General features: G+C 45.2%; 1 protein-coding gene across 1 annotated transcript in view; it reads right to left on the reverse strand.

Moving 5' to 3' along the window:
* The window catches only part of LOC137414833 (1-phosphatidylinositol 4,5-bisphosphate phosphodiesterase gamma-1), a 212965-nt gene that overhangs the window by 96497 nt on the left and 103812 nt on the right, over positions 1-12656 (reverse strand). The window contains exons 15-16 of the mRNA XM_078784318.1: positions 6877-6999; positions 2657-2677 (exon numbers count right to left, since the gene is read on the reverse strand). Coding sequence (XP_078640444.1) covers positions 2657-2677; positions 6877-6999 — 144 coding nt within the window. The remainder of the gene's footprint in view (positions 1-2656; positions 2678-6876; positions 7000-12656) is intronic.

A 12656-nucleotide genomic window follows, 5' to 3' on the forward strand; every position in this document is an offset into this window, starting at 1 on the left:
AGGGGAGTGGCGGGGAATGGGGGGGAGGGGGAGGAGAGAGGGGAGGGGAGAAGAGGGGGAGGGGGAGGGGGGAGGGGAGGGGAGGGGTAGGGAGGAGGGGATGGGGACGGGGGAAGGGGGGACGGGGAGGGGGGAAGGGGGGAGGGGAGGGGGGAAGGGGGGAGGGGATGGGGGAAGGGGGGAGGGGGAGGGGGAGGGATGGGAGGGGGGAGAGGAGTGGGAGGGAGGGGGAGGGAGGAGGGGAAGGGGGGCGTGGGAGGGGGAGGGGAAGGGGGGCGTGGGAGGGGGAGGGGGGAGGAGGAGGGGTGAGGGGGAGGGGGGATGGGGGGAGGGGGAGGGGAGGAGGGGGTGGTGGAGGGGAGGAGGAGGGGGTGGTGGAGGGGAGGAGGGGGTGGGGGAGGGGAGGAGGGGTGGGGGAGAGGGAGGGGGGTGGGGAAGGGGTAGAGCAGAAAGGAAGGGGTAGGGGGAAAGGGAGGAGCATGGGGGAAAGGGAGGGGAGGGGAGGGGTAGGGGAGGGGAGGGGGGAGGGGGAGGGGAGGGGAGGGGGATGGGGAAGGGGTGGGGTGGAAAGGAAGGGGTAGGGGGGAAAGGGAGGGGCATGGGGGAAAGGGAGGGGGGGAGGGGGGAAAGGGAGGGGGAGGGGGTTGGGGGGGGAAGGGAGGGGGAGGGGGAGGGGGGTGGGGAGGGGGGAGGGGGAGGGAGGTGGGGAAGGGGTAGGGCAGAAAGGAAGTGGTAGGGGGGGAAAGGGAGGAGCATGGGGGAAATGGAGGGGAGGGGGAGGGGAGGGGGGAGGGGGATGGGGAAGGGGTAGGGCGGAAAGGAAGGGGTACGGGGGGAAAGGGAGGGGCATGGGGGAAAGGGAGGGGGAGGGAAGGGAGGGAGGGGAGGGGGAGGGGAGGGGAGGGGGAGGGGAGGGGAGGGGAAAGGGGAGAGGGTAGGGTGGAGGGGAAAGGGAGGGGGAAGGGAGGGGGAAGGGTAGGGGGAGGGGAGGGGGGAAAGGGAGGGGGAGCGGGAGGGAGGGGGAGGAGGGAAGGGATATAGATTGTTACTGGCAATTGATCACATCCACAAATGATGTAATCCACACAATTATGTACTTTACATAACGTTAATAGGAATACATGGCCGTGTAGATGGGAAATAGTTTGTTTGAAATAAATCACAAATATCAGATGAAAGTGAAAAAAAACCTATGTGGTGTGAATGGCAATGTTCCTCGCTGAAATGTGAAAAAACTGAATTACGTGCGAATGCATAACTGTGAGATTATGGTGGCAAAGTTGGAACATCACGTGATCGCTCTGAGCGAATCAGCGCGCTGCTCTGCGACCAGCTGAGATTCCGTGTATAATGTTCCTCGCTGAAATGCGCTGAGGTAAATATGAATAAAAAATTCGATATATTTTCACTTTTACGTTTTGGCTAACTCGCTCGCGAACCTGACGAAGATCCTGAGCAAGGGGGGAACGTAGCGATCTACGTTATGCTAATGCTACATTAGCTACGCTACGTTACGCTACGTTCGTTACATTATGGCTAAAAATATGGATCTAAAGATGAAAGAAAAAAAAACCTATGTGGTGTGAATGGCAATGTTCCTCGCTGAAATGTGAAAAAACTGAATTACGTGCGAACGCATAATTGTAAGATTATGGCAGCAAAGTTGGAACATCATGTGATCGCTCTGAGCGAATCAGCGCACTGCTCTGCCATTCCGGTCATAATATTCCTCGCTGAAATGTGCTGAGGTAAAAATATGGTTAAAAAATATTATGAAATAAATTTTTAGGTCGACCATGTTCGTACCAGGCTCAATGGCCATGTTTGTGCCAAATATCAAGTTCGTGAGCCTCTCTGTTTAGGAGTCTATCGGTAACATTACACACACACAAACTGTGTTTTATATATACTAGGGCATGCCCGTACTATATATAAGCTAGGACGTGCCCGTACGTGGGTGCCCGTTCCTTGCCAAAAAAAAAAAAAAAAAAAAATTTGTGTAGGGGTGTGTGTGTGTAAACATCCTAGGGCGTGCCCGTACGTGGGTGCAAAAAAACATGCGTGCAAACAACAACAACAAAAAAAAACTTTGAAACCACGTGGCAGTAACGACCACAGAACCCCCCCCCTCTATTTACATGAATGGTTTGGTCCATTCGCAACGACCACAGAACCCCCCCCCCCTCTATTTACATGCAATGGTTTGGTCCAAAGCGAACGGTTTGGTCCATTCGATGTGATTCGATGATTCGATGTGAATGGTTTGGTCCATTCGCAACGACCACAGAACCCCCCCCTCTATTTACATGAATGGTTTGGTCCATTCGCAAAGCCCTCTGCAAGCTCTCCGATTGGTTGAATCGTTTTTTGGACATAGCTCGGTAAGTAATTGTCCGATTAATATGAAACCTTGAAAAGGCACATCCTCGGGTCCCCAGCAATATACCTGGCAAGTTAAAAGTATATCGGACCCGTGGTTGTCGAGAAACAGCGGTCACAGACAAACGTACAGACAGAGATTACTGGAATTATAGATAGATATATGTGTGTATGTGTATATATATATATATATATATATATATATATATATATATATATATATATATATATATATATATATATATATATATATATATATATATATATATATATATACAGGGTGATTGAAAAGTAACTCCTTCTTTTAAAATATTTAGAAATTTATTTATTGTAATATTTTTCTCAAATGTTTAGTGTTTGTTCCTTAATGTATGAGAATTTAATCTGTGTTGGTTTTTTTTCAGATTATTTTTTGTTTGAAATTCGGAAGCCCTACAAACATGGCTGGACGTCTTACCCTGCAGGAGCATGCCCAGCTAGTGGGATGAAGATTGGTCTGATCTCTTTTAAAATATCCTCTGGTCTGATGAAGCGGTATTTCAGATCGGTGGGTTTGTGAACCGTCACAACTGCTATTACTTGGCAGGAGAAGATCCTCGTGTTATTTCTGAAAAAACGCAATATCGGCCCAAGGTCCTTAATTCATCAAAATTCATCTTAATTCAATTCATCAAAATCCTTAGTCCCAAACCCATCTCTCTCTGTTCCCACCTTTCCCAGTCGAACCCAACTGCTCCTGGACTCTGTGTCCTTCTCTCCTGACAAGGTGGAGGAGTTTTTGTCAAACCTCGACTCTGATTCTGCAACTGGACCAGACGGCATCAGCCCACGGGTCCTAAAATCCTGCTCTGCCGCTCTATCTCACCCGCTCTCTGTTCTTTTCACCCTATCTTTTGCTCAAGGTCATCTGCCAGCATCCGGGAAATCAGCTAACATTACCGCTTTACACAAAAAGGTGCAAAAACAGATCCTTGCAACTACAGACCAATCAGCCTGCTCCCAATTATCAGCAAAGTCATGGAATCCATCATTGCTTCGGATATGAAATCTTTCCTCTTCTCCAATGGCTTGATCTCTGATCATCAATTTGGTTTCAGACCAGGTCACTCTACTCTGGACATGCTGCTTCTGCTGTCTCAACAATGGATGGAGGTCCTCAATGCCAAACAGGAAATCAGAGCTGTCTCCCTTGACATATCAAGGGCCTTTGATACGGTCTGGCACCCAGCTCTGCTCACCAAACTCTCCTCCTATGGTATCCATGGAAATCTCCATGCATGGCTTGCGGACTTCCTCTCTGGTCGTAGTCAACGTGTGGCCCTGAATGGATTTCTCTCATCTCCCCTTCCTGTTCAGGCTGGAGTTCCCCAAGGAAGTGTGCTGGGCCCTGTGCTTTTTCTGGTCTTTATCAATGATCTCTCTGACTCTCTGGAAAATCCTCTCTATCTCTTTGCTGATGACTCCACTCTCTGCCGCTCCATTCCTCTTCCCTCAGATCGGCAGTCTGCAGCCTCCTCACTCTCTGGAGACCTGGACAAAATCACAGACTGGTCAAACAAGTGGAACATGTCTTTCAATCCTGACAAATCTCACTCTCTTACTATGTCTCTCCGAAAAGATCGACTGGACAACCCTCCCATCTACTTTCTCAACAATCCTCTCCAAGAAGTTCTGTCACTCAAGCTTTTGGGTCTCACTATCTGCCATGATCTTTCTTGGGAAAACCACATTTCCAAGCTGGCCTCCAAAGCCAGTCGCCGACTGGGCATCCTCCGTCGTGCGAAGTCCTTCCTCGGCACACCTGAGCTCCTCACCACATACAAGGCTTTCATCCGCAGCTCAATGGAATACTGTTCTCCCCTATGGGCTGGTGCTCCTGCCTCACACCTGGCTCGGCTTCACGCTGTTGAATCCAAAGCTTTCAAAATCATTGGAATCTCCCGCGATGAAGCTATCTCTGAGGGCCTTTCACTCACTCACCGCAGGCAGGTAGGTGGCCTTTCTGTCTTCTACCGACTCCTCTCCGGCCTTGCTCCCCCAGCTCTCTCTGTGCTCTGTCCCCCAAATATTCCTACAGGTCGCACAAGATCTGCCAGCAACCCTCTGATGGTTAAACTGCCGAAATCTCGGCTCTCTGCTCACCTTCACTCTTTCATTCCTCTTTTCTCCCGCCTGTGGAACAAACTCCCACACTCCCTTCAATCCCTCTCCTCCCTCCAGGTCTTTAAAACAGCTGTTCACCACCATCTCTTATCTTCCCCCATCCATAACCTTGATCTTTTCTACCCCCACTAATTCACCCCAGATCCACCTTGTCTGAAATTCCAACTTCTTTCCTGGAAATCCTGGCAGTGTCCATATGTTTATACCTCTCCCACCCACCCCCCTTCACATGCCTCCCCCCAAAGCCCTCTCCCTCCCACAGATCTCTCGATGTCTCCATGTCTCTCGGTCCCTGCTCTCAAATGTTGTGTTTGTGTCCTTCCCCCTCTCTCCCCATCTTGTCTACCGCTCCCGATGTTATTTGTTTTATGTGTCTGTTTGTCTTTCTGTGTGATTAATGTTCGCTCTTTCACGAGCCTCGATCTTGTATACAAAAAAAAAAAAAGAAAAAGAAAAAAAAAAGGTAACGGTGTGGTGTGGAATGACTTCGGAAAGGATTGTAGGTCCCTTCATTCTTCGCGATACCATGAATGCCAAAAGGTACCTCACCATGCTGCAAGACGAAATCTGGCCAATTTATCAGTGCTTCGGAGAATGTTGAAGATTTGATTTTCATGCAAGATGGCGCTCCTCCACATTTTGCTATTGTTGTTCGTGAATGGCTGAATGCCCACTTCCCTGGGAGATGGATGGGTCGTCGTGGTCCGTATGAGTGGCCAGCCAGGAGCCCTGACTTAACACCATGTGACTTTTTTCTTTGGGGTTGGGTAAAAGAGAAAGTCTACTGTACCAAACCAACGACTTTGGAAGAACATGAAGGGCGAATACGAGAAGTTATGTCTTCCATCCCACAAGAGTCCCTGGTGAAATCAGTTGACGCGGTTCCCGGGCGGCTTGAGAAGCTGGTGGCGAATTCTGGTGCCCATATCGAATTTTAAATAAAACTTCATGCTATACGCTTTCTTCTTATATCCATTTCTTGTAAAAATTATAGTTAAGAAATAAATTATAAGTATTTTAAAATAGGGAGTTACTTTTCAATCACCCTGTATATATATATATATATATGTATGTATGTATATAATGTACCCACTACATAATATAAAATGACGAAGTGGAAAGCAGTGAAGAAAAGGCAACAATGTATCAACGGAATACAAACAACCTTGCCTCGAAGCAAAACGATGTAGCCAAAGACGACAACTGTTATGACTATTACTCCTACAATACCATTATTATTTGATCTAAAGGGTATTGTACTCAACTAATCCAACAGGTGTTGACCTAGCATCCCACATAGCGGTTGCGTTGTGGTAAAGGACACACCAGGGCTCATCTTCATCGGCTCTTGTTGGATTGTGACACCGCTGATCAGATCTCAGCAATACAGTATATCAGACCATTGGCCAACAGGGTTATCTGACATCGCTGCTTAAATGGTTTACATGTATTTTGTACTTGTACCTGTGTCTTGTACTTATTGTAAACCTTCTTGTGGGATTGGCCAGGGAAATATTTGGTCAAAGTCTTCCACAAACGGAATGGTCAGGACTGATGTTTGATTGATGGCGATTTGGGTAGCAATTTGTAATTCGTTCAGAAAGCAGGCGATAACTCGCCTACTCTTTGCGAAAGATACTGTGGGATTTTTAACGACTAACGCCAACCAACGACCAGTGCTGGCAGATTGATCCCGAGGCCAAACGTCCATCCTAAGGATGGCACACACAATAGTTTATAGCCGGTTCGAGGTTCAAATCCAGGTCAGACAACTCAGTACTGTACCTCTAAACTGTCCAACAAGCCCCAACATGGTAAAAGTAAAGTGTACACTATTGCAGTTACTTTAATAGACACTTGAGACTATGAGAAAGTGCAATTTCAAAGATAGTTTGTATTAAGTGCACAAAAAGGTAATTATAAAGAATCTAAGAATGTCCTGTTATTCATAGTTTGAGGCACAGGCAGGAATGTTCATGAATTCTGACTCAGGTTGTGCCTCCAACTGTCAAGTCTTTAAAAGGAACTTTCAATGCAGGAGACGACTCGGTCCATCAAGGTCTGCGCTGGTATTGTCCACTTATGGTTATTTGTCCTCGCTCGATCCTTTTAAAATGCGGAGCATCAAGCAAGTACGCAGCACCATTTTCAAATCTGTGGTGTGACTCGGCCAGGGTTTGAACCACAGATCCAGACTCAGAGCGTGCACTCTAATTATTACACCACCAAGTCTGGTTCAAAGTCGATAGTAAAGCTGGGAGTCCTCATAAATATATGTCTTATCATGCCCAACAACGAAGTTCATTCGTGGACACAATCAGTGGTTTATTGTACCTCAGACGTTTTTCCATCCTCTTCTGCCTCTTCATCTTCTTCTTCCTTTAATTGTCCCAAAGAATGTTCTTCAAGGTAGTAAAGCTTTGAGTTTGTAAGCACAAAATAGTGTGGGTTCCATTCCTGCAGGCAACAGACAGTCACTTTGTGGTTTGATATCCATCACACACAACTCGTGAAACTTTAAATGTGTTCATTCCAGTTAAACCTTTAACCTGTCAGAGCAGAGAGGTGACATTTCCCTGAAATGCAGTGAAAGAAAAAGTGGAATCATGGTCATTTTACTTTTGTAAAGTGTTCAAAAATATCAATTGAAGGAAACACTGAAATTATTCCTAATAACATTAATATTGTATGCTCGCGGGAGTAATGCATTCGATCGTGTCCGTGTGTGTGTGTGTGTGTGTGTGTGTGTGTGTGTTCGTGTGTTTGTGAACAGGATATCTGGAAAGGTTCCGAACGGATTTGGATGAATGTTGGTGGGATGATTGCCCTTGGGATAAGGAAGAATTGATTAATTTTTGGTGAAGCTCAGGATATTATTCCGGATCCAGGAATTTTTTGAAGGATTGTTTACCATTGGAAGATAGGGCTCATTTTTAAAAAAAAACATTTTCTTCTATATATTCTATATTTAACATTGTGATATGAAAATAGTTTTCATATTTATTGTAAATGTAGTTTAAACTCGTGGTTATGCGTTAGAGCGGTGTATTTTGTTAGCGGCGTCGTCTTCAAGGTTCTTTTTTTTCTTTCTAATAAAGACATATTCTGTCATTTTAAAACCAGCAAAGTGTGTATTCGGTTTCCCCGTTTCATAAAATGTATCGTTTGATACGTATAATGCTTTAAAACGGTTTTTTTTTTGTTTGTTTTTTTTACCTCAGAAGAGATATCAACATTTACCTCAGCGAATGTCAATCGCGGTGTCAGTATTTGATGAACTTATAAAGACTTAGGTGAGTTATAAGTGTGACAAGCATGTGCACGGGATTCTTCCCAGAAGAATGAGTGGTCGCATTAGCTTGTACGACTTGAAATGAGCGAGTTTTGTTTTGACGTTTGGGCCAGTTTTACATGTTGTATCCCTAAGGAATGAAACGATCGTTTTTCCTGGCTTACAATTTTATTTGAAGTCACACATGCCTCAAAATACACTCACTTATATGGAATTGAACGCTGAATCCGAAAATGTAAGTGAAATTGCCTTGTTTTATTTTTACATTGTCTTCTATATATTCTAAATATATTTCGGTGTAGTGTCTGTCTTGCGTTGTCTTGTCTTGTCTTGTGTTGTCTTGTCTTGTCTTGTGTTGTCACTGAACTACTCCCTCAAACTTTTGTGAAATCGTACTTTTCCAACTTCACCCACGGCGGGAGTATGTGCTCTACTGAGTGGCGTTCTAGTTCCAGGTTGTGTCCTCGTTATCAGTTATCACTCAATGTACAGTGTGGAAAACAAAAACCCAGCAACCTCATACAATTCACTCTCTCATGCTAGAAAATGCATTTCTAGTTTCCAACAACCGAATATGTTTGTGCAAGTCAAGCTTGTACAACACTTTTGCAATCCAAAACATTTTACCCACAATGCACCAGCAAGACGTCACACTCCGCAGCTGCGATATGCAAGTACACTGCTGGATGCCATTGTATCGTTCTCTGCCTTGTGAGCAACTAAAGATATTGGATTTTGTTTTCCAGTGGGAAATAGGGTACGAAATAGGTTACGGTCTCATTATCGTGAACAGATGCATCTATGGACTGGGATGACTGGGACTCTCCCCCACAAACGCAAAAACAAATTTAACTACAGCGAAGTCAATGGTGCGCCATTGTAAATCCCCACACTTCCCACAAAAAGCAAAGTTGAAAGAAGGCAAAAAGTTCCACCAGGAATGACCTAATATCAAATTTAGAGTTAATTTTTTTTCCCCGTTTTGACCACTGTGATCCCAAGTCTGCACCTGCTGTGGCATGAACTCGGGGGTCAAATCCCCAAAAACCTACATATTTAATGTTTACCCTAATGTTGACTAGTAACAAGTAACCCAGTGCTACCTGCCGTATGGTCATTAAAATCCATTTTAAAATGTGCCCACAATTGCAGTTTTTGGTATTTGACCTTTTGACCCACCCAAGGGGGCAGGGCCAAAAATGATATTTCTCTGGCACCTTTGTGCAATGTGGTGATCATAACTACCAAGTTTGGTGAATTTCTGCACAACCATTTAGGAGGAGATAGCGTAACAGACGGATAGACAGACGGATAGACAGACGGATCGACAAAAGTGAAGGGATAAAAATAAAGGGCACCACATATTATTTAGTGTGAATGAGCACAACATTCCGACCTGGCAGCATGCCCACATAAAATAAAATTAACATTTTCAAAAAATTCTCACATTCACCAAATACGATTTCACCTGCAGTTCAAAAAACAAGCATTCTGAGTATTGCGCTGCAATACATGTCCCCTACCAAAGTTCAAAGTGCCATTACTTTGTCAAAAATGATCGAATATGCAAATTTATGCATGGTTGATGCTGGTTTTCAAACTTGATCTGAGGTATGCTGAGACATGTGTGTCATGCCTCGCCTCGTTGATAAGCCCGCAAAGGTCGCTCCGTGGAGCAGCCTGCAAGTATTGCACTGTGTGAATTATATAATTACCAACTCATGGTCTGAGGTAACTCGGCTAAAAATTATCCGATTTGCACCAAATAAAGTTCATGAATGGTTGCACAGACCCCTACTTCTCACTAAAAGTGGAAACAGAATGTAAATTGGAGTTAAAACAAGGAATATTAACAGCTTTGACTTACCGCACTCCAAATTATAGTCCGGAAAACTGTTGGGGAAATTACCAAAGTTCAAAGTGCCATAACTTTGTCAAAAATGATCGAAACGTCGTGAAGTTCGAACTTGATCTGTAACTTATCATGAGGAAACCATAAGCCAAGTTTGAAATCATTAGCATTAAGCGTTTAGAAAAAAAGTCCGGAAAGCTGTTCTTTGCGTGACGGACTGACAGACTGACGGACGGACAGACTGACAGACTGACAGACGGAGGGACGGCGTGCAAACCCAAAGTCCCCTCCGGTGTACACCGGTAGGGGACTAAAAAAAATTCTCCACATGAGCGACGCTCATAGAAGAACATTGTTACATTGACAGTGGAGGTATTTGGGCAACCGGTGGGCACAACCAGCAAGGGAATAAACAAACAGGTAAGGAAGGAAGAGAGTGAGAGTGAGAGAGACACAGAGAGGGAAAGAAAATACTGAAATCAGCAACAAGATGGTTGGGTTAGGAAAGGTTAATGGGGGCAATAAAATCATGGGTTGGGATGGGGGGTGGCATGAGGTAGTGATGCAATGCTTGCTGGAGGCACGGGAGGTAAGGGTGGGAAAGAACGGCCTGTGGAAGGTGCGGCTCCACAGATGGGAGAAGTGAGGAACAAAGGAGTTGAGGTGTGCTGTCAGCTTAAATTTTACAAGTGTAACCTGGAGAAGGTCACTGGATAACATCTGCATCCTGGAGTTGCTAGGGTGGGTCAGGGGACTGAGAGAGCACAGAAGAAACAATATTGGAGAAGAGACGGTAAAAAACAGAGACCACTGACATACCTGCGAGGTGAAAGCAACAGAGCTTGTGCCTCAGCCTTGTCATGAGATATTCCAATAATGTTGAAAGATTCAAATTCCACAAAATCAAGGAGAAACACATGTGATGCTGGGGCACCAATCCATAGGGGAGGGCAGTGCTGCATCTTGCTATGGATAAAGGCCTTGTTGACTGTTAGTAGCTCTGACCTTTCAAGGAAAGATGCCTAATTTGCAGCTGACTTGGTATGTTATTGGCCCAGGAGAGGCCACGGCTGATGGTGAGGTCTAGAAATTCAAAAGAGTGAACCTCTTCTAGTGGCTGCTCATAGAAATAGGCAGGTGGGTTAGTTTGACAATATTTTAGGAGCAACAGGGTGAGACAGTGAGATTTTCCAGGATTGAAGGAAATGTTCCAATTATCAGACCAGCATCTAACCAATTCAAGATCACTAGACAGTGACGGAGCTGTAATCTGCATAGCAATGGGATGGAATACTGTATTACACAATGTGGAGCCATCTGGAAAAATGAAGAGAGTTTTCCAGAGCATCAGAGAGGTCATTTATTTAGATGAGGAACTAGACTGGGCCCAAAACACTACTCCAGCATCCATTGGGAGAGGGGATGAGAGAACTCCATGGACAGCAACACATTGACTACACGAGTGGAGGAAGTCAGAAATCCAGGAATGAACATGGCCTTCTATATGCCACAGGCAGAGTGCTTGGCAAGCAAAGCAGGATACCAGAATGTTTTGAATGCCTAAGGAGATGGTCCTAACCTCTTGATTGAGATTTGGGTCTCCAACCATTGCTGAGAAAGAACATGTCCAGAGTTGAGTGAGTTGGAGGGAATCCAACCTGATGGTCGGAAATCAGGCCGTTTGCAGACAGGAAAGACTTGACATCATCAGCAGTGATTGATTCCATGAGTATGCTTGTAATTTGATGTAAACTCACTTGTCTACAGTTGATAGGGTCTGTTTTTGCATCATTCTTGCAGACGAGAGTGATGCTTGTTGACTTCCTGGCTGGTGGAAGGTTGCCAAAAGAGATGGACAGACTGAATATGGCAGCCAAAGGGGAAGCAAGGACGGCAGAGTAGTATTTGAGAACATGGGCGCTGATGCCATCTGGGCCCATTGCCAAAGCAGGCGAGTCAAGGCCAGACAGAACTTTCTCTACCTTTTTGTGTGTGAAGGACAGAGACCAGTCGACAGTGGGTGCAAGGAGGTAAGATGAAGAGCCGGATGGGCTGGGTACATGAGATTTTGAGACAAACACAAACTATAGACATTGTGCTATATCTCGGAGAATTCAGCCTTAAGATTTGCAAGATGGTGTTTCCGGGTATGCCTCAGGATGGACACACAGTTCTTGCAAGCCTTATGTAATGAACTAAAGTTTAGCCGGAATAGTGCTTTAACGTAGTTATAGAGGCGCTAAACAAAGTGGATACAATTGACTGCTTGTTGCTTAACAAAGTGGCTATAAGACCTTTTCTCAATTTATCCGCAAAGGCTCCATTGATTTTTATACCGAGTTCAAACTCAATCGTTAAAATGGGATTGTCTATCTAAAGTGCCATTTAAAATAACAGAATTCAGTATAATGAACATTCCTTCTAACAGGATGTACTGTTTATAATGGTCTGAAGAATTCCCTCCCATATATGCCCTTTTGAGCTCCATCCCTTCCCCGTTGTTAATGTAATGCAGACATGATGCAGCACCAAATGACAAATCCTTTTTAAAAGAGGTGGTGAGGCTCATGCAAAAGTAGAATAGAGGGTGAAGGGTCGACAGACAGAAAGTGTGGTGAAGGAGAAACTGTTTGACAAGAATCCACAGATGGATCACAGCAAGAGAGGAGTTGTAATTGAAAGGGATATGGAGTCTAAGCAGGTTACAGAAAAGTCAGAGGTAGGCCGTGAGGGAGTGGCGGACAGCAGACTTGAAATCTGAGAGGAAGGATCACAAGACAAGACAACAGACTTTGGACTAAGTTTGCACAGACAAGAAAGGGGAGGACATCCGAATGTAGGTGAGCTTTAACCTCAGACTTTGGGATGGCAACAAGTTTAGGGACTCTAGGCCACTGGGGAGATGGCTGTGCAGGGGTGGAAAATGGAAGCGCTTTACAGGCGAATGCACAATAGATTATGTGCAGTGTT

Source organism: Myxine glutinosa, chromosome 9 (assembly GCF_964187855.1).
Source record: "Myxine glutinosa chromosome 9, kmMyxGlut1.1, whole genome shotgun sequence".
Lineage (NCBI taxonomy): Eukaryota > Metazoa > Chordata > Myxini > Myxiniformes > Myxinidae > Myxine > Myxine glutinosa.